This window comes from Coregonus clupeaformis, unplaced genomic scaffold (genome assembly GCF_020615455.1).
Source record: "Coregonus clupeaformis isolate EN_2021a unplaced genomic scaffold, ASM2061545v1 scaf0071, whole genome shotgun sequence".
Classification (NCBI taxonomy): domain Eukaryota; kingdom Metazoa; phylum Chordata; class Actinopteri; order Salmoniformes; family Salmonidae; genus Coregonus; species Coregonus clupeaformis.
Window position 1 is genome coordinate 817088 of NW_025533526.1, and position 23144 is coordinate 840231.

At 44.5% G+C, this 23144-nt stretch overlaps 1 protein-coding gene across 1 annotated transcript in view; it reads right to left on the reverse strand.

The window, feature by feature from the left end:
- Nucleotides 1–23144, reverse strand: part of LOC121586006 (activating signal cointegrator 1 complex subunit 3) — a 164333-nt gene that overhangs the window by 74784 nt on the left and 66405 nt on the right. Inside the window, exons 10-15 of the mRNA XM_045213014.1 lie at nt 19688–19891; nt 18956–19096; nt 10420–10584; nt 3526–3702; nt 3056–3127; nt 267–401 (exon numbers count right to left, since the gene is read on the reverse strand). Of these exons, the coding sequence (XP_045068949.1) occupies nt 267–401; nt 3056–3127; nt 3526–3702; nt 10420–10584; nt 18956–19096; nt 19688–19891 (894 nt within the window). The remainder of the gene's footprint in view (nt 1–266; nt 402–3055; nt 3128–3525; nt 3703–10419; nt 10585–18955; nt 19097–19687; nt 19892–23144) is intronic.

The following is a 23144-nucleotide window of genomic DNA, read 5'->3' on the forward strand; positions in this document are numbered from 1 at the left end:
CTGTCTGTAGAAGAATACTGTTTTGTGTGTATCCAGGTATAGTAACGTAGATTCACCTTTATCTGACGTGAACTCATGTAAGCTTCTTAACCCTGGCACACTCTGTACCTGTACTCCATGTAAAGACTCAGATGGTCCTGACAGTCCCTGTAGCCAACAATAGCTCTGGTCTACTCCTAACCAGTAGTTACTCCTAACCAGTAGTTACTCCTAACACAGGTGTGCTCCTCACCTGAAACAGAAATAAACCAATGTATGTTCCTTACCGATTTCTCACACTGGCCATAGTCAGGTCCATGGTCTGGCTGGAAGAAGGAAGACTCTCCACGGTTCTTGGCCATCTCGATCAGCCCCATGGCTGTCCTCACCGTGGCGTTACGAGCATGGACAAACACCATCACCTGGGTCACACAGAGAAAAGAGACACGGGTCAGTCTGGGTCAAAGGGCAAAACACAGAGAGGATGGAGAGAGGTCAGTCTTAAGCATGGACAAACACTATCACCTGAAATGGAGACGCAGAGAACACAGACACAGGTCAGTCTGGGGTCATAGGTCAGAGGTCAACCCATACAGTTCACTACAACATTCCTCTTTCATCTAATAGCACAGTGCTGTTCCTTGCCACACTAAAGCTTCATTGTGACTGCAGATACTTCTCCTCTCCTGCTGTACTGTATGATAACAGCAGAAGGTCATGGTGCCATTTTAATCTTTGTTAAAGGACAGAGAAGGGCTGTAATTTTCCCATTACACTCAGCCTGCCCTTGTCCCAAAGCAGTCAATACCCCAGACAAAACAATCAACCAACAGAAATACAGACGGTTATGAGATGGAGGCAAAGGACCTCTCTCGCTCTCTTCTCTCGGCCTCCCTCCCTCCATCCCCCGCCTCCCCCCGATTTTTAGGACACTATAAAGGGACTGGAGAGAGAGAGAGAGAGAGAGAGAGAGAGAGAGAGAGAGAGAGAGAGAGAGAGAGAGAGAGAGAGAGAGAGAGAGAGAGAGAGAGAGAGGAGGGGAGATATGAAAGGGAGAGATGTTAATATCCATGTGTGAGTGTTTGTCTATGTGTACGTGTGTGAGTACAGGCCTGAAGGGTGTTTCCTCGGTCTTTGTACCAGTCACAGAGGGAGCAGCAGAACAGATAATGTGCCACCATTGATTCCTGTTCTGCTGCAGAGCTCAGAAGTGTCATCCCCTCCTCTGGCACTGTTCTCTGTCTAACCCCCCACTGCTGGGCTGGCACAGATACACCCCTACTACGCACATGCCACACACTACACACACACACAGGGCTGTGCCTATTATGGAATTTTGGGTAACAATTCATTGCCATGCAAATGGTCACATTGTCATTTTTGTTGAAAAATGTTTCGCACAAGTAATGTATCATAATGTTTCTCAGAAAATGTCACTGCAACCAGCGATCAGCTTACCCACCAATTATTTTTACCACTACGTCACTACCACACATTCACGGATATGCACTGGACACACACACACAGAGATAAATAGATTTTCCTCCCTCTGTCTAATTTCACATTTCATGCATAGGATCAATGTCAACCCATTGGTGCAGTGGTGTAGGGCTGAGATGACAATCACATAATTGAGAATTATAGCCAATAACAGTGAACTAAAAATAAGAATTGTCATAATTGTGTAATCAACAATTTTGGACAATAACCGTGAACTAAAATTAATAAACGTCATAATCATCTTATTACATTCATTTTCGGCAGGGGGATTCAACTTTATTTTCAAGTATGTTTATCCAATAGCAGCAGTCAAAACCATTTGTTTTTGAGACAGGAGAGTCACCAAAGCGGTGCTGTATTTGTTGTAGCAAATTTTCAATGATGCATTATGATACATTACAAGCTCAAAACATTTTGAAATGTCAGCTTGAAACTTTTCTTATTTCTCTTCAAGTCTAATGTGTCATCCTTCAGCCATGTTGAAGTCAGCAGCAGCAGGGTCTAGCTGGATAGTTTCATCTCCTCAGCACAGTGACTTAAGAAATGAGAGACTGTCAGGGGTTTGGAAATGACCTGCGGCAGCAACACCAGATAAAGTGAAACATTCCCTTAATGTGATGCTGTACATTACACACACACACACACACACACACACACACACACAACAGACAGTCAACAAAATGTCTATGTGTTATCACTAAACAGTCTATTCTATGAATTAGCCTAAAGTGAAACCTCTTTTTCTGCAGGGTTACCTATACTAAGCAGGAGCTCACGCAGATTGAGCAGCAAAGTCTAGCCTGGCGTCTCTTCCTCCCTACACTGTGGGCCCATAGAGACCACTGCAGCAAACTGTTATTTATTGAAGCTGTTTTATCAGTGCGGAGCTGTGAGGAGGGAAGCATCCACGGTAACCGCTGGTTTGAGCGCTTATTAAAGTTCCGTCTGCCGGCCTGAAACCCCAGCACAGGAGGGCCAGGGGGCTTCATACAGACAATTCCATCTATCACCCTCCCAGATGAAATTAATATATGTCACTGACAATTTAATATGGAGCCTAGACAGATGCTCCCTATTGGAGAGTTCTGGCTCCAGGGCTGTGACATATCACCTACTGTAGGACTGAAAACACAAACAACACATAATACATTATGCACAAACCACATTTTCCAATTCTGATACCAGAACATGGTACAGTATTTCAGATCCTTTTAAAAACATTTATTGACTGCAGGCAAACTCTGTGTAGATACATTTACTTATGCACTGTGTGTGTTTGAGTGAGTCAATGTGTGTGTGTGTGTGTCTGCGCTCGTGGTGTGCCTAAGTGTGTGTACGTGTTGTGCACATAGGTGTGTGGGTGTATGTTAAGGAGATGCAGACAGAACCAGCAGGCTGGACTGGGAACGCAACACACAGTGCAGATGGGGCTGAGTGGAAACGGATGAATCCACAACTCTGGAAGCTGGGGGAGTGAATCTGGGAAGGGAGACGGACTAACACACACACACACACACACACACACACACACACACACACAGTACAGTACAGTACAGTACAGTACAGGTAGCCTTACCTGATGTCCATTTCTGATCTGCTCCAGAACCTTGTCATAGCAAACCTCCTCCATGTCATGAAGCTGCTGAATCTGAGAGAAACACATATTAGCTGTGTTAGAACTTTTTAAGAGCATTGGGCCAGTAAATGAAAGGTTGCTGGTTCGAATCCCTGATGGTGAAGAAATCTGCCGTTCTGCCCTTGAGCAAGGCAGTTAACTCCCAACAACAACTGCTATCCGGGCACCGATGACATGGACATCGATTAAGGCAGGCCCCCGCACCTCTCTGATTCAGAGGGGTTGGGTTAAATGCAGAAGACACATTTCGGTTGAATGCATTCAGTTGTGCAACTGACTACGTATCCCCCTTCCCATACGTTTGACCAGGTTCATATTATTCAGAAAAACTCCTGGCCCTGCTAAAGACACATGAGTTTGGCAGTATGGTCAGCTTGATGTGTGTTAGCAGTGTGCGTGTGTGTGATCACCTTGTTGGTGGTCTTGATGCCGACGAAGCTCTGTCCGAGGGGCACGGGTCTGAAGCGGCTGTCGAAGTAGAAGAGTCCGATATAGGGGTTGACGTGGAGGAAGGAGGCCACGTCCAGGTAGTTGGGCAGCGTGGCCGACAGACCCAGGATACGGATCATACTCTGGCTCGACTCCACCTGGAATAAACACACACCAAAGTCAAAGGTCACACCATGATGACATACTCTGAATGGACATCTTACCGCAACGTCCCACAATAACATCACAAGCCGATTGGACTTCACTAGTCATGACACAAAGTGATTTCAGTAGGTGATTTGGTCAAACCTGGATGCTTCCCTACACCAGTCTCTTAGACAAGGAAGAAGTGATAGAAAAGTGCTGTCTTGCGCCCTCCTGTAGCTCAGTTGGTAGAGCATGGCGCTTGCAACGCCAGGGTTGTGGGTTCGTTTCCCAAGGGGGGGCCAGTATGAAAAATGTATGCACTCACTAACTGTAAGTTGCTCTGCTAAATGACTAAAATGTAAAATGTTGTATACATGAGATGTGTACTATGTGCATACACTTTAGAGAGAGAAAGACAGTGTAGGTGTGTCTGTGTGTGAGAGAGAAAGAAAGCGAGAGTGAGGGATAGATGCAGACAGAGAGCAGCGAAGGAGAGAGAGTGAGTGCATGTGTGAAAGCCCTACCTCCTTGCCTCCTGTGCTGAGTGTGACAGGGAAGATTGGTAAGGCTTTTAATGTGATGCAGTACCTGTCTATACCCACTATCACGATAGGGCCCAGCCAATCCCTGGCAGCCGATAGGCTGAGCCGGGCCAGGGCTAACACACACACAGCACTGTGTCAGATCTATGTTACAAAGTTGTCCATACTGTAGATACACATTATGTTCATTAACAGTGTCCCAGTCAGCCTGGTTGGATAGTTGCCTTCTTACACACACCATTTCTCCATTAATCTCACTGGTAATGGGTTCTAGAGGCCGGCTGCTTTCCCTGGGCTTTATCCCAGATAGTCTATACATTATCAGCGATAGTTAATTATACAGTATTCAACACTTCTGCATCTATGATACTTTACCAAAGAGCCATCCACACTAATGCCCCAAGTGATGAACGGGTTTTAAAATGCAGGTAATAACCAACGTTTATCTCCAGAGTAATACAAAGCCTGGCGTTAGTCTACCCAACGACGGGAGAAAATGTAATAAACCAAAACTTTGACAAGCAAAACATCACATGTGATAACTGCTTCAGTTATCATCCTATATTTACATAAAGAGAAAGAAGGAAAATAAATATCCTTTAGAGCCTCAACTTAATTTAGAGACAGGGATTTCCATATTCATGAGGTTAAAAGATATGACCTTAAGCACCCTGTTCCTCCTGTGTCAGGAGCACCAGCCATGGTCCCTCCAGCAGAAAGCACTAACAATTAGGCTAGCCTGTCAGGTGTAGCGGTAATTGGACAGGAGGGATGTGTGTGTGTGCGAGAGTTTGTCGGGTGTGTGTAGTTAGGGTTGTGGGGTATCTGTTGAATGGGTTTGGGGTCCTTCAACTCCTGGTGCATTGTGGGTAGGAGTGGCGCAGTGGTCTAAGGCACTGCATCGCAGTGCTAGCTGTGCCACTAGAGATCCTGGTTCGAATCCAGGCTCTGTCGTAGCCGGCCGCGACCGGGAGACCCATGGGGCGGCACACAATTGGCCCAGCGTCGTCCAGGGTAGGGGAGGGAATGGCCGGCCAGGGTTGTGGGTTCGATTCCCACGGGAGGCCAGTATGAAAAAATTATAATGTATGCACTCACTAAATGTAAGTCGCACTGGATAAGAGCGTCTGCTAAATGACAAAAAATTTAAATGTAAATGAATGGAGGCTAAGTATGTTGACAAAAACAAAAACACTATTACTGAACATCTTTGGGAGGGAGAGAGTGAACCATATAGACTCCGGTCTCTTATGTGTCTATATTTGTGGGTTCGGTTGAGGCGGAATAAGAGATGGCGGATTTCTTTACTGGGGCCTGAGTGCGTTTCTCCAATGGTTTATAGGTCTATCTAAGCTTGTCATTTCTCAATAAAGATACACACTAACACCCTAACTCAGTGTACTTCCTCACCTTCTCACTGAAGCACATATCATTCTGAAGTCTGGTTGTTCCATGCACTCATGTGTGCTCTGGATCAAAGTTACCGCAACTTTGATGGTTAACCAAAATATTGATATGACCATATATGAGATATGATTTGTGGGTTATGACTGGCTGAGACTTCAAGACTTGTAGAGCAACAACAGACCACAGCCATAGGGTTATTGGACCCCCACAGACTTCCCTGGAAGGTTCCACAACAGAGCCCAGTGTCTGCTGTGCTGTCTGTGCTCTGACTGGTTTTCTGTCTCTTCTTGGAAACCAGAGAACTAAAGACTGTCCTTCTCCTTCAGATAACTCGTGTTGTTTCCCCTCTTTACCTCTTCATATTTTATTGATGAGGTGACTCCTTTTTGTATTTCCAGAGGCAACAATCTTGCTTACTGTGCGCCAATCAATAATTCACAGTGTTTTAAAGACAGGAATACCTTCCAATGTGCTGTTGACTTTTGGCTCCAGTACTGCACACACACCTTAATTACAAACGCTGGCTGGAGAAACACAGGAAATACATTTCTGCTGTGCTACTCAGGATGGTTTGATCCATCTTGGATTTTATGTGCAAAAAAACAAAAACAAAAAAACACTGCCTCTGAAGCACCTGCCTGTGTGCGGTCTAGGTGAGTCTCTAGGTAGGGGAGGTGGAGTAGACTTTCAGGACGCTCCCTCAGCCCTTCTCCAGTGATAGCAGTTAAAGCTGCAGATAAATAGGCCGTGAACGGAGTCAACAGCGGTTACATGTACAGACTGCTTTTCAATTACCTGACGGTTGACCTTACCCACCCAGAGGTCCCCGACGTCACAGCACACTAAAATAAAAATAAATAAAAAAACACTATCCTTTCAGTATCCTTCTCTCTCCATCTCTCCCCTCTCGGTCATTCTCTCTCCCCCTCTCTCTGATCGATCTCTTTCTCCATTTTGTTCTCAACACTCCTCTCTTTCACTTCCAACTTTTATATCTGTCATCAATATTTTAATATTCATATTGGTATATCGATGTTTGTGTCTGCCCATGGAAAAAGTAATTCCAATCCCTCTTGTCACCTAGGAGACCGTGAAAATTCCTACCATGCATCTCTCTATCCCACCTCCATTTATTAATTTCCTCCCTGGCTGGGATTGACACATGACGCCAGCTCGTCACAATGGAACACGGTTGCGGGACACTCCGGAACGATGGCTCCCATTTCCCTGACTGTCGGAATTTGCATAATCACTCTAATATCCCAAACGGCCAGGCTGATTCCTGCACAGGGAGCTGTCAATCATCATAAGAGGGAATCAGGCATCCCACTCAGACAGACAGCATAGCCCACAGACAGACAGGCTAACTAAAGCTAAATCACTGACTCTGACTGAGGTAAACACACAGCTCCACAAACAAAGACTAGACAAAACCCTTACAATATTTAACAACGATATAAACCTGATATGGTTGAATGAGAATGACTGTGTTGTACTAATATTAATGTCCTTGTGCATAATGTTCACCATGGTGAGGTGACCCTAGTGTAATGATAGAGAGGGGGACTGACCTGTCGGAGTGTGCTGACCGCCAGGCTAGTGTGGTGAGAGGGGACAGGGGGGACCAGGGGGGGATAGGGTAGGATAAGAGCTGGGACCAGGGCTCTAAAGTGTGACAGCTCCGAAATATTTTGCTGTGAGACCTGGAATGTTATTTTGGGGGCACCAGTGCAACTATATATATATTTTTAATCACCCAGAATAGTTGTTATGATTAGGCTTCGCTGTACCGCTGCTTCCGAGTGCCATACTCGCGGGCCCGGAGAGCAAATCAAGTGCACCTATAAGCCTGCGGCTGGCCAATCGGATGGCTCAGATTACCGTTATTGTCTGCAGCTTCCTCGAGCGCACAGAAAAATGTATACTGTGAGATTTCAAAACGTTTAAAACCCTGACTAGAGAGAGAGACTTAACGAATACAGCAAAGAGCTGCTGTTTTTATGAGTGAGTTCATGTTTACGGTTTTATTCAGCACTGTAAACACTTTTTATTGAACACTTTTACAAGCCATAAAATGCGTTTCTCCCTTCTTCCAGTCGCACTTCAACCAGCACTGCAGCTGCAATGAATGAGTAGCAAAGTGTATCGAAATGCTTGCATTGATATTATCAGTGGCTTGTGTCTATTTTTATATCGAGGAATATTTCACTTTCACTGGTCATAGGAGTAACATGAATTTGTGCATGAGGCACAAATAATGCGTTGCGACTCGAGTTTCACCATCAGCTGGAAGACGGTGTTCCCTTTTTGGTCACAGTCAGTCTCAACGGAGGGAGGGAGAGCAGAGGGATGGTGAGAGGCAGACCCTCTGCAGCACTCTCTCTCCCGCCGCTGAAACTGACCATCAGATGAATATCAGTCCAGTAAAATAAAAAAAGCACATTATTTAAATGTATGCTCACTCAGCTGTGCCTCACAAGTAATACAACAACTGATCTATTACCGGTGTGATCATAAACCATATGTTTTGAAATATAATTTAAATCATCTGAGAAGAACAACATCGGCAGGGCAATTCAAGCATAGCCAATATGCAGTGATAATGTATTGGGCCTATAGCCTACTGCACAAACCTCATTGCTACAGAACTGTTTTTAATTGGTTATTGTTGGAAAGGTTTACATTTAAGTAATGTTAAAAAATATATAATAATTTACAATAAACAATGTCTTTAAAGGGTTATAGTTTCTAGCCACAGCATGTGCTTCAAAAGTAATTATAAACTGGGTGGTTCGAACCCTGAATGCTGATTGGCTGACAGCAGTGGTATATCAGACCGTATACTACGGGTACGACAAAACATTTATTTTTACTGCTCTAATTACGTTGGTAACCAGTTTATAATAGCAATAAGGCACCTCGGGGGTTTGTGGTATATGGCCAATATACACTACTCAAAATACTAAAATAACACATCCTAGATCTGAATGAATGAAATAATCTTATTAAATACTTTTTTCTTTACATAGTTGAATGTGCTGACAACAAAATCACACAAAAATTATCAATGGAAATCAAATTTATCAACCCATGGAGGTCTGGATTTGGAGTCACCCTCAAAATTAAAGTGGAAAACCACACTACAGGCTGATCCAACTTTGATGTAATGTCCTTAAAACAAGTCAAAATGAGGCTCAGTAGTGTGTGTGGCCTCCACGTGCCTGTATGACCTCGCTACAACGCCTGGGCATGCTCCTGATGAGGTGGCGGATGGTCTCCTGAGGGATCTCCTCCCAGACCTGGACTAAAGCATCCGCCAACTCCTGGACAGTCTGTGGTGCAACGTGGCGTTGGTGGATGGAGCGAGACATGATGTCCCAGATGTGCTCAATTGGATTCAGGTCTGGGGAACGGGTGGGCCAGTCCATAGCATCAATGCCTTCCTCTTGCAGGAACTGCTGACACACTCCAGCCACATGAGGTCTAGCATTGTCTTGCATTAGGAGGAACCCAGGGCCAACCGCACCAGCATATGGTCTCACAAGGGGTCTGAGGATCTCATCTCGGTACCTAATGGCAGTCAGGCTACCTCTGGCGAGCACATGGAGGGCTGTGCGGTCCCCCAAAGAAATGCCACCCCACACCATGACTGACCCACCGCCAAACCGGTCATGCTGGAGGATGTTGCAGGCAGCAGAACGTTCTCCACGGCGTCTCCAGACTCTGTCACGTCTGTCACATGTGCTCAGTGTGAACCTGCTTTCATATGTGAAGAGCACAGGGCGCCAGTGGCGAATTTGCCAATCTTGGTGTTCTCTGGCAAATGCCAAACGTCCTGCACGGTGTTGGGCTGTAAGCACAACCCCCACCTGTGGACGTCGGGCCCTCCTACCACCCTCATGGAGTCTGTTTCTGACCGTTTGAGCAGACACATGCACATTTGTGGCCTGCTGGAGGTCATTTTGCAGGGCTTTGGCAGTGCTCCTCCTGCTCCTCCTTGCACAAAGGCGGAGGTAGCAGTCCTGCTGCTGGGTTGTTGCCCTCCTACGGCCTCCTCCACGTCTCCTGATGTACTGGCCTGTCTCCTGGTAGCGCCTCCATGCTCTGGACACTACGCTGACAGACACAGCAAACCTTCTTGCCACAGCTCGCATTGATGTGCCATCCTGGATGAGCTGCATTACCTGAGCCACTTGTGTGGGTTGTAGTCTCATGCTACCACTAGAGTGAAAGCACCGCCAGCATTCAAAAGTGGCCAAAACATCAGCCAGGAAGCATAGGAACTGAGAAGTGGTCTGTGGTCACCACCTGCAAAACCAGTCCTTTATTGGGGGTGTCTTGCTAATTGCCTATAATTTCCACCTGTTGTCTATTCCATTTGCACAACAGCATGTGAAATTTATTGTCAATCAGTGTTGCTTCCTAAGTGGACAGTTTGATTTCACAGAAGTGTGATTGACTTGGAGTTACATTGTGTTGTTTAAGTGTTCCCTTTATTTTTTTTAGCAGTGTACTACGGCTAAGGGCTGTATCCAGGCACTCCGTGTTGCGTCGTGCATAAGAACAGCCCTTAGCCATGGTATATTGGCCATATACTACACCTCCTTGCTTTATTGCTTAAATATAATTCATATATGCCCAATATAGGCTTTATCTCAATCAATAAAAAAAATCAGCTTTTCTGGTGCTCCTAAATTTTATGTTGTGCTCCTTTAAAGTTGTATATAAATATATATATATTTTTTTTTTTACACCTGGCTGAGCCAGAGAGGTACTGACCTGTCGTAGTGTCCTGGCCACCAGGCACTCCAGAACTGGTCCTCTGTCCTCGTGTAGCAGATGCACCTCGTCCAGGATGAGGAGCTTTACAATCTGGGACAGGGCCACGTCCCCAACGCTCTTCCTTGTCACTACGTCCCACTTCTCAGGGGTAGTCACCAGCATCTGGAACACAACAGATGGACACACACAGTCAGTAACAGACAGATGAACACACATACAGAATTGATTTGTCAGTCGATCCAAAAGTACCTGTTCAGCCCCATATACTCCAAATCCATGACATACTTAGGGACAGAGTTCTTCATGACCATCAGACCAGGGTCCTGTGTCATAACTAGGGGACAGAATTCATCCTGTTCAGGTCACGTGAACAAGAAAAACTCTGGGCCCTTTGTGTCATATACACCACTTGCAACCATAGCACTCTATCCATCATCTGTGTTATCAGTTCATCCCTCTATCCTCTATACATACCTCACTCCTCCTTTGCCATCTTCTTAATCACCCTCTCACCTGTTCCTGTTTAAAACCCAGACCCTTTGGGCCCCACTGTGCCATCGCTCTAGTGCAATTAAGCCTCTGACGATAGAAAAACACAACAATGCATAATGAATGGTGTGTGCGAGCTGTTTGCCAACCCATCGGTGTGTGTTGTCTGGGTGTGCGGAAATTCCTATTAAACACTTTTTGTAAAAAGCAGTTAATTAAAGACTGTAGTTTACATTTAAATCCATCTGGCTAGCCATTACAGACTGGCGCTCCTTCCTAGCAGAGAGGAAATGGTCACGCACGCACACACACACTGCCATTAGAGACTGGCACGGTGCTAGCAGAGAGGAAAGAAGAGGCTGTCTTAATTAGGCTGCAGGTTAATCTAAATGGAAGCTCTGGCTTCCAAACAAATGACTAGCAGGCCAAAGTGCTTTCTTTAATTACACAACAAAAACAATGAAAAGACGCCATTTGACTTAACAGGAAACAGTCATTATTTTCCTTGTATTGTTTTTAATAACGTTGATATTGATCTGGTTATTTATTTATATGACTGGCTGCTAAGTGTATTACATTTATAGTTGGAGAGACTCCCACGGATTGATTTCAGGGCCGCGAAAACCATCCCCTAGATAAAATACAATATTTGTGAATATGCAGCGTTGGTGAAATAGAAGAGAGTGCAGTCCTGGAAAACAATGGGGCAGATAAAGACCTGTGTCAAAGTGGGCTTCCATTATAGAACATTTAGAATGACTAGAAAGGACATACACATTCAAATCAACGTTCCATGACGATCACATTGAAATAGGGTCCTAGAACTGTTCTGATGTGCAGGTTGCAGCTCGTCTGTGGTGGCCAGCTCCAGCCATATGATGAGTGGGGCTCTACCCAACGTGCACACAGTGGATCAGAACAATTCTAGAACACTAGGAGCCGTTTTCCTGAACACCTATTAAGCCTAGTCCTGAACAAAAATCATGCTGAATGGAGAATCTCCATTGAAATAACATTTGAGTCTAGGACTAAGCCTAACGTGAGTCTGAGAAACCGACCCTATATTTATTTGTGATGTGACTCAAAGCACAGGGACCTGCCCCAGCTCCATGTTAATAATAATAATAATATTTAATATGCCATTTAGCAGACGCTTTTATCCAAAGCGACTTACAGTCATGCGTGCATACATTTTTGTGTATGGGTGGTCCCGGGGATCGAACCCACTACCTTGGCGTTACAAGCGCCGTGCTCTACCAGCTGAGCTACAGAGGGGGGCTCTACCCAGGCAGCTCTACCCAGCGTCGTAACAGTGATGTGTGCAGCCATGTGGAACCCGGGGCCATGACGAGGTCTTCCCACACTACCACTTATCTACTAATTACCTGTCTGACTGACTGACTGTCTGTGTGTCTGTCTGTGCGTGCGTGTCTTTCTGTATGTCTGTCTGTGGAGCAGAGTGCCAGGGTCCCACTCTGTCAATAAGTTAATATTTACTCTCTGGACTGAGGGAGAGAAACTTAGAGAGCCAGCACGCCGGCTGCTCATTCATCCCACCCACCCGCACACTGGCATGTCTGCAAGCCAGCAGCCTCTCCAAGCCTGTCTACTGTTACCATGGTAACTATCCGTGCCACAGAGAGAGAGAGGGGGTGTGGGAGGAGGGAAAGGTAAGAGGGTAGAATTGTTTCACTGCTTTCATACTGTAAGTGAACGACTAATGGCTCGTCAAGGCTAAAACAAACATGGAGGAACATAAAAAACCTAGACAAATGTATCTAAGTGTGTGTGTGCGCACATCGACTGCATGTTTTTGATGGGAGTTGTGACAATAGCAGTCACAGAAATCAAATCAAAGTTTATTTGTCGTGTACACAGATCAGCAGATGTTAAAGCAGGTGCAGTGAAATGCTTGTGTTTCTAGCTCCAGCACTGCAGTAAATGTCTAACAGTACAATACTACTACAAAAAAGCAAAGAAGAAATTAAGTAGGAAAAAGGTATGTACAGCAGTAGTTATATAGGATGAGCTATGTGGAGAATACAGTATGTACATATCAAGTAAGTAATCAATTAGCTTAATTTCTCAGAGATCAAATTCAATTTCAACAGAATCATATTGTAGGAATGCTAATCTTATCTGTATATAACTACAGCAAAGATTTTACACATACAGTGTATGCAAACATGAGAAACAAACACTGGTGTGAGTGTGTCTGTAAGAGAGGGAGGGAGGGAGGGAGGGAGGGAGGGAGGGAGGGAGGGAGGGAGGAGGGGAGGGAGGGAGGGAGGGAGACAAATAGAAAGGCCTTTTAGAAAGTTGTTTCAGATAACCAAAATTGATGAGGATCATTAAAAAATCCTCCTTATTTACCCTGAGGTCTCTAGTGAGCTAACTTTATAGTACCTAGTGAACTTTAATGGAGTTGTTATTTGAGTTTTAATGAACTTACTCCACACTAGCAGAAACAGAGGGTATTTCATCCAAAACTCTGCAGTCTGGGTAGATAGGCTAGCAAGGCTGGCTGGTGGGTGTATGCAGGGGGTAAGGATAATATTGTTGAACCTCTGCCTGTCCATCCTCATTAAAAGTGTGTGTGTGCCCTCTCTCTCACAAGGAAACAAACTCCCTCCCTCTATTTTTCTCTCTCCCTCCCTCTCTCTGCTTTCATCTCTCCATCCTTAAGTACCAGGAGGTTTATGAACCTCTAAAGTCTAAGCTCTACTATCCTCTTTTGGATTTGCTAGATATACTTGTTCTTGGCAACCTTTTCAGCCTACTCCATCTCTCTGTCTCCCTCTGTCTCCCTCTGTCTACCTCTCCCCCACCTCTCAGTGAGGTGCTCACTAGATGAAGGAGTTTAGCCTACATCCTTCACTCCATCCTCCTTTTTGTTTCACAAATCCCATTCATCCTCTTTTTCTACCTTCCTGTTTCACAAACGCAACGTTGACTCACAAATACAGTCAAACGCACTCGGGAAAATAATGACTAATAATGCAAATATATGCTTAATGAAATGAATATAAAACAAGGGATAAGTAGTGGGAAATATGAATGATATTACCATTGAGAGAATAAACACCTGGTTGACAGAGCTATTGACAAGTGCATTAGAGACAAGAACAAACTCATTTACAGACCACTAACTGAGACAAACAACCTAATTGGTTGATTTGCTGGGGAGCTGTTACAATTGGATATTGGATTGGACAATTGATTAATCATTTTAATTGAAAGAAAACATCTGATTGGTTATGTCACTATGAGCATAACAAGTGGCAATTTAAATGGTTTAGTTACTCAACAACAACATTATATTCATCATCTTCATTTTGTGAGTGGCAGGTTTTTCCTGACCACGGATGTATTTCAAATATTAGTTACTCTCAACTCATGTCAATTACATTTCCAATATATCCGGCGATCTTGTTAAGTTGGGAGAACAGAGTAGCCTATGTAGCCATAACTACTGTAGGGCTCTTATTTGAACACTTTGAATTGGGAGAGCACTTTAAAAGAGGTTGACTAAAGTACTGCTGGGTAATGTTGAACGCATCGGCGGTGCACAGAAAACCACATTCTCCCCCTCTCCTCTCCTCTCCCTCCCCCCCTGCGCTAAAATACAAGCACCACCTTCAAAGGCACAAATACAGTGGACAATAAACAGGATATGAATTTGGTATTTTACAGTACAACTAACTGCAGTCAACATGGCAACTACAACTAAGGCTGCTGAGAACAAGGAATCAGGAAAATGGAGAGGGGGGTAGTATATATAGATAAGATATGGAGACCCAGAGAACACAAACACGCCTTGAGAGAATGTCGCACACGTAGCCACACACTGACCTCTCAGAGATTTTTCTGCCATTGTAATCCTTGGGCAGGCTGCCTAAGTGTTTTTTCGGGTCGCTTAAGTCCTAACAGTTAATAAAAAACAAAAACTATATATATATATATATATATATATATATATATATATGAAATGTATATATATTTATATATATTACATATACATATATATAATTATTTGATATTCATTTTCGGGATGGAAAAACACTAAGTGTAAACTTAATAGACTAAAACCAGATATAAAGTATGTATGTAGAAAAGATAATGGACCTATATATTTTTTTATAATATTAACTTTGAGAACTAACACCAAAATAAAAGCTAGACAGTCGGGAGAATTGAAAATTCCCAAAACAATGAATTTAGCAGCATTCATTTTGTTATTAGGTCTGAGCAAAAGAACACAGCATTATCCATGGGAAAAATGAATAGAATTGCAGGAAACTAGCTTTAAAACTGCTAAATGTTCTCTCAGCTCAATGGCAGAATATGTAGAATCGCACAAAATAAAACTTTAAAACTGCAACAGATTTTTCTCAGTTGCATGGCAAAATGTGTAGAATTGCATGAAATTAGCTTTAAAATGGCAAACATTTCTCTACAGTGCCAAGATGCGGGCCTCTAAACCTTTCTCAAAAATGTAGCCGTGTCGTCGGCCAACCCCCTAAGAACCTTTTTGATCCAGAAAAAACCCTGCCTCTGACCTCTGAGTGACCCTGCATGACTGTGACTGGGGTCTAGTGTGAGAAACTATGTGGTGGTGCTGGCCTCTCTATGGCTTATCAGTTCTATCAGTAGCTGTGTTGCAGTGAAGGAACAGTCATTTTATAAAGCCTGCCAGAGAATTAAGTACAGGAGGACACCAGCGAGAGATAAGGAACTGCACTAGTCTCCTATATAAAGCAGGAGAGGGACACTATCATCGTTGGAGGGTGTGTGTGTGTGTGTGTGTGTGTGTGGCGCCTGAGCGCATGCATTCGGAAGCCTCGCCAATTCTTGTTTTTATGACTTTTATTTTGAACTAAGACAGGAGAGCAACCATTAGCTATACTGCAGTTGTGTAAGTTGCTGTGGCTGTGTGACTCATGGACACAATATTGTCTCCTACTCTTCACTGCAGAATGCCAGATGTGTGACTGAAGTCTGTGATGTGACCTGAAGCTAACTGAGCCCAAATTGCAGTGTGAGGAGACCAGCTGTAACACACTGTTTTTGGCCCTGTGGATCTCAAATTAAATCACATTTGCCACATGCGCCGAATACAACAAGTGTAGACCATACAATGAAATGCTTACTTACAAGCCCTTAACCAACAATGCAGTTTTAAGTAAAAAATTGATAAGTAAAAAAATTACAAATAACAAATAATTAAAGAGCAGCAGCAAAATAAAATAACAGTTGGGAGGCTATATACAGGAGGTACCGGTACAGAGTCAATGTGCGGGGGCACCAGTTAGTCGAGGTAATATGTACATGTGGGTAGAGTTAAAGTGACTATGCATAGATAATAAACAGAGTAGCAACAGCGTAAAAGAGGGGGTGGGGTGGGGGGGCAATGCAAATAGTCCGGGTAGTCATGATTAGCTGTTCAGGAGTCTTATGGCTAGGGGGTAGAAGATGTTAAGAAGCCTTTTGGACCTAGACTTGGCACTCTGGTACCGCTTGCCATGCGGTAGCAGAGAGAACAGTCTATGACTAGGGTGGATGGAGTCTTTGACCATTTTTAGGGCCTTCCTCTGTCCCAGACACTGTTATTGGCCCTGTGGATCTCTGTCCCAGACACTGTTATTGGCCCTGTGGATCTCTGTCCCAGACACTTTTATCGGTCCTGTGGATCTCTGTCCCAGACACTGTTAATGGACCTGTGGATCTCTGTCCCAGACACTGTTATTGGCCCTGTGGATCTCTGACCCAGACTGTTATTGGATCTGTGGATCTCTGTCCCAGACACCGTTATTGGCCCTGTGGATCTCTGTCCCAGACAGTCTAATGTTGATGTTGTCTCGATCCTGTTATTTCCCTCTGCTGTGTAAACCCTGCTACTCTATAACAGCCATAAGCTGCTATGACAGATACCCTTTTCACACTACTGAGCCTATCGAGCCAAACCAAGCCAAGCTTTACTGGGCTAGCCTGTTTACCTATCACCATAGTTACTGGAATGGACAATGTAAAGAAAGAGATCAGAGCCAGAACAGTACGGTTAGGGTTGGCACTATAGCAGGACAATGACCCTAAGCATACTGCTAAAGCAACACTCGAGTGGTTTAAGGGGAAACATTTAAATGTCTTGGAATGGCTGAGTCAAAGCACAGACCTCAATCCAATTGAGAATATGTGGTATGACTTAAAGATTGCTGTACATCAGCGGAACCCATCCAACTTGAAGGAGCTGGAGCAGTTTTGCCATGAAGAATGGGCAAAAATCCCAGTGGCTAGATGTGCCAAGCTTATAGAGACATACCCCAAGATACTTGCAGCTGTAATTGCTGCAAAAGGGGGCTCTACAAAGTATTGACTTTGGGGGGGGAATAGTTATGCAGGCTCAAGTTTTCAGTTTTTTTGTCTTATTTCTTGTTTGTTTCACAATAAAAAAGATTTTGCATCTTCAAAGTGGTAGGCATGTTGTGTAAATCAAATGATACAAACCCCCCAAAAATCCATTTTTATTCCAGGTTGTAAGGCAACAAAATAGGAAAAATGCCAAGGGGGTGAATACTTTCGCAAGCCACTGTATACAGTACCAGTCAAAAGTTTGGACACACCTTCTCATTCAAGGGTTTTTCTCTACATTTGAGCTGTTCTTGCCATAATACGGACTTGGTCTTTTACCAAATAGGGCTATCTTATGTATACCACCCCTACCTTGTCACAAAACAACTGATTGGCTCAAATGCATTAAGAAGGAAAGACATTCCACAAATTAACTTTAGGCCTGGCTCACAGTCAGCGTTCCAATTCATCCCAAAGTTGTTTGATGGGGTTGAGGTCAGGGCTCTGTGCAGGCCAGTCAAGTTCTTCCACACCGATCTCGACAAACCATTTCTGTATGGACCTCGCTATGTGCACGAGGGCAATGTCATGCTGACAGGAAAGGGCCTTCCCCAAACTGTTGCCACAAAGTTGGAAGCACAGAATCGTCTAGAATGTCATTGTATGCTGTAGCGTTAAGATTTCCCTTCAATGGACCTAAGAGCCTGAACCATGAAAATAGTCCCAGACCATTATTCCTCCTCCACCAAACTTTACAGTTGGCACTATTCATTCGGGCAGGTAGCGTTCTCCTGGCATCCGCCAAACCCAGATTTATCCGTCAGACTGGCAGATGGTGAAGTGTGATTCATCACTCCAGAGCACGCGTTTCCACTGCGCCAATGGCGGCGAGCTTCACACTACTCCAGCCAAAGAAACAGTCAAAAACTGTAAAATGCCCATCGCTATTACATGCACACAATAATTTGATTATTGTGAATAGTCAGATTAATATAATAGTCCGATATAAACGTTTACATGCTTTGAAAGAATGAAAGAAGACCGATTTCCCAAATAATCCTGTTAACATGGACACATCTGAAATTGAGCTACCTGATGGGACTTCGACAAATGCAGAAAATCTGCAAACAAAATAAACGTTCTACCACAGCTATACCCATGTTATTTTTTGTGAAACATATTTGAGTCGGAGTTCGGACATTTAAAGTTAACATGTGAAAACTATTTCTAAGATGCATACTTTCAGTTTTTCCAAACTCACATGACTCTCACAAAATAATTTTGAAATACATTGCTATAACTTTGATTAAGGTGTTTTTTACATGTCCTAATAATTCTAAAGATTGCTCAGAACACCAGGTGTTTTAATCAGCGTATGCTTACTTCGATTTTAACCTTACGCCAATGAAGATAAGTAGAGTAAGGTGTTTACATGACTATTGCCATAACCGACCTACTGTCACAATCAGTTTAATATTGATTTATTAGTGTGCATGTAAACGTACTCAGCGTGAAGAGGGTACGGAGCTCCTGTGATCCAGAGAGCCGAGCTGAGAGCCAACCACTGGGAGGCGCTAGAGAGCAGACGTGAGGCAGAACATAACTCCACTCTGGACCAATGGAGCACAGGGAAAGCCTACGCAGAAACTGTGTGCGCGTGTGTATGCTTGCACACCCGTGTGTGTTTGTACAGTACCTGTGTACGCAGGATCTCCCCTTTGGTTAGCTGCATGTCTCCAGTGAGCTCTTTGACAGCAATGCCCAGTGGCTCCAACCGCTTACTGAAGTAATTAGTCATCTCTGCTGCCAGGGCCTTCATAGGAGCTACATACACTATCTACAGAGAAAGGGAGAGAGGGAGGGAGAGAGAGATGGAGGGAAGGGAGGGAGAGAGGGGGGAGTAGGAAAGAAGAGAGAGAAAGAGGGCAGCAAGAAAGAGGGAGGGAGATACATATATATAGAGAAAAGGGAGAACGGTGTGCAGGGAGGGGGGAGAAGGAGCGAGAAAGTGATAGAGAAAGTGGAAGGCCACGGTCATGATAAATGAGTGAACAGCACAGTATCACTTGTTCCCTGGCAACCAGCATAAATCACTATTTATTGAAAAATATGAAGCAGGCCACTTAGATTAAGAACGTTTAATGGAGATGTATGAAAAGTGGCTATCGTCGCTGGCTGGCATTGGGTGTGGTGTTAGAATGTGTGTGTGTTAGAACATATGTGTGTGTGTGTGTGGGTGTGTGTGTGTGGGGGTAGGGGGGCTTTATAAGGACAACCAATAATACATGTGTTCACTTGTGCACTTTGCTGACTATGCCTGAGTTGATCTACTGTATGTATGTACGTCTCGCTCGCTTGCTCACACACACACACACACACACACACACACACACACACACACACACACACACACACAGCTGAGTGGTACCTTGAACTCGTCCTTCTTGATGACCCCTCCAGGTTGGAGGTGCTGTCTGATCTCATGGAGGACTGTGAGCATGGCGATGTTGGTCTTGCCGGCCCCGGTGGGGGCACAGATGAGCAGGTTCTCATTGGTGTTGTAGGCTGTCTCAAACACTATGGACTGGATCCTGTTCAGACGCTGCATCCCCTTAAACACCAACTGACCAACCTGGGGGCAATGAAAGCGGGGCGAGAGACAGAGTGGGGGAGGAGAGAGAGAGCAAGAGAGAGAGAGAGCGAGAGAGAGGAAGACAATAAGAAAAGGTTAAAATCACAGAGTCATTATGAGAGTCATTATAAAGACATGGGAGCATGATGATACAAGTCTAACACACCCGTCAGGACGGAGCAGAGTGGACAGGAGGGATGGTCAGAGCCCCCCACACATACACACGCGTGTACAACTATCTACCATTAACTTCCCTCATACTATTTGGCCCGCAGGTGGTTTTATTTGGCCTCCCAAGTATTCTGAGCAAAAAATAAATAAATAATAATAATAATAATAATAATGTGTGGTGGAATTTTTATTGTTGGACATAGACTGTAAAAACACCATGAAATCAGCTCCAAGTAATTTTAATTTAAGAAATCTGTTCCCAAGTTTTCCCACGCATAATAGAGAGACACTTGATCGTATACAAATGTAAGTAAGGTTTGAAATGATTATGTTTTAGTCAAACATATCTGTTTGGGCTTTTTGCTCAACAAATTATTTGTAATTATATGTTCCAGCCCCCCGACCATCCGCTCAATAAAATGTTTTATGATGATCCCTGCTATAGGGGCTGAGTGAGGCGTGCTGTACTGTTGCCTGGTGGGAGGTTGCAGACAGGGTGTGGGAAGGGGGAGGGCTTTGACTGCCAGTAGGAGAGAGGTTAAATCCCGAGTGGTGGGAACAGCTGTCAGTCAACCTCCCCACCGCCTGACTTCTCCATGGCAACATACCGTGGGTGACAGACAGGCCTCAATCTCCCGGCGACCGACGCTGATAAGGAGAGAAATGGCCCTTCTGAAAGACAGCAACCGTGACTAGTCGACCGCCCACTACTCAGACACACACACACACACTCAGCCGTCAGAGTGGGCAGTTAACTGCTCTGGCCACTCCTAGAGAGACACAGAACTATAAGCCCTACTTACATTACATACCAATGACAGTAAAACCACTAGTAATTCTACTGAGACATACTGTCACACTGGCAGACAACTCTAAATGGAGCCTTTTGCCTTGCCATAGGTAATGATGACTACAGCGTACACTACAGTTTGCCAGGAGATACAGAATGGTTGAGATGACAGTACAGACTTGTCACTGCAGGTCCAGGTGTGTGCTCTGTCCCTGTCTGTCCATCAATCTCCCTCTCTCACTCACTTCATAGCCCTCTTTTACTTCATGCTCCCTCTATCAACTCTTTCTCTCTCTCTCGCTCTCTCTCTCTCTCGGAGTGGATCGGGATGTCTTGAGCTTAGACAGCAGTATCATTTATTTAAGGATTCATTAAAAATATGTCATCACTCTCCTCTTCCTCCCCGTTTCACTCTGACACTCATAAAAATAAATAATTTGAGTGCTGCGTGTCATCCAGGGACTGGGGCTAAAGAGGAGAGAAGAGGCTGGAGGCAGCCCTGCGGCCATGGCAAACCAACCCAACTCTGATGACGGCAGGAGGAATAGGATCAATTATTAATGCATCAAAGAGCAACTTTATTAGAGTCCACTTAAGCCGGTGGAAGGCTGAAGGACAATTGATTGGTTTCAAAATGGCACTGAGCGAAAGAACGAATGGTGGAGTAGCAGGTCCTCTAAACTGACTGACAGCTAGTTGGCTAGCGCTGGCAACGGATACTCATGTACCTGTCTCACACCAGAGAGAGGAATTTATACAGTGGGGAGAACAACTATTTGATACACTGCCAATTTTGCAGGTTTTCCTACTTACAAAGCATGTAGAGGTCTGTAATTTGTATCATAGGTACACTTCAACTGTGAGAGACGGAATCTAAAACAAAAATCCAGAAAATCACATTGTATGATTTTTAAGTAATTAATTTGCATTTTATTGCATAACATAAGTATTTGATCACCTACCAACCAGTAAGAATTCCGGCTCTCACAGACCTGTTAGTTTTTCTTTAGGAAGCCCTCCTGTTCTCCACTCATTACCTGTATTAACTGCACCTGTTTGAACTCGTTACCTGTATAAAAGACACCTGTCCACACACTCAATCAAACAGTCTCCAACATCTCCAAAATGGCCAAGACCAGAGAGCTGTGTAAGAACATCAGGGATAAAATTGTAGACCTGCACAAGGCTGGGATGGGCTACAGGACAATAGGCAAGCAGCTTGGTGAGAAGGCAACAACTGTTGGCGCAATTATTAGAAAATGGAAGAAGTTCAAGATGACGGTCAATCACCCTCGGTCTGGGGCTTCATTCAAGATCTCACCTCGTGGGGCATCAATGATCATGAGGAAGGTGAGGGATCAGCCCAGAACTACACGGCAGGACCTGGTCAATGACCTGAAGAGAGCTGGGACCACAGTCTCAAAGAAAACCATTAGTAACACACTACGCCGTCATGGATTAAAATCCTGCAGCGCACGCAAGGTCCCCCTGCTCAAGCCAGCGCATGTCCAGGCCCATCTGAAGTTTGCCAATGACCATCTGGATGATCCAGAGGAGGAATGGGAGAAGGTCATGTGGTCTGATGAGACAAAAATATAGCTTTTTGGTCTAAACTCCACTCGCCGTGTTTGGAGGAAGAAGAAGGATGAGTACAACCCCAAGAACACCATCCCAACCGTGAAGAATGGAGGTGGAAACATCATTCTTTGGGGATGCTTTTCTGCAAAGGGGAAAGGACGACTGCACCATATTGAGGGGAGGATGGATGGGGCCATGTATCGCGAGATCTTGGCCAACAACCTCCTTCCCTCAGTAAGAGCATTGAAGATGGGTCGTGGCTGGGTTTACCAGCATGACAACGACCCAAAACACACAGCCAGGGCAACTACGGAGTGGCTCCGTAAGAAGCATCTCAAGGTCCTGGAGTGGCCTAGCCAGTCTCCAGACCTGAACCCAATAGAAAATCTTTGGAGGGAGCTGAAAGTCCGTATTGCCCAGCGACAGCCCCGAAACCTGAAGGATCTGGAGAAGGTCTGTATGGAGGAGTGGGCCAAAATCCCTGCTGCAGTGTGTGCAAACCTGGTCAAGACCTACAGGAAACGTATGATCTCTGTAATTGCAAACAAAGGTTTCTGTACCAAATATTAAGTTCTGCTTTTCTGATGTATCAAATACTTATGTCATGCAATAAAATGCAAATTAATTACTTAAAAATCATACAATGTGATTTTCTGTATTTTTTGGGGGGATTCCGTCTCTCACATTTGAAGTGTACCTATGATAAAATTACAG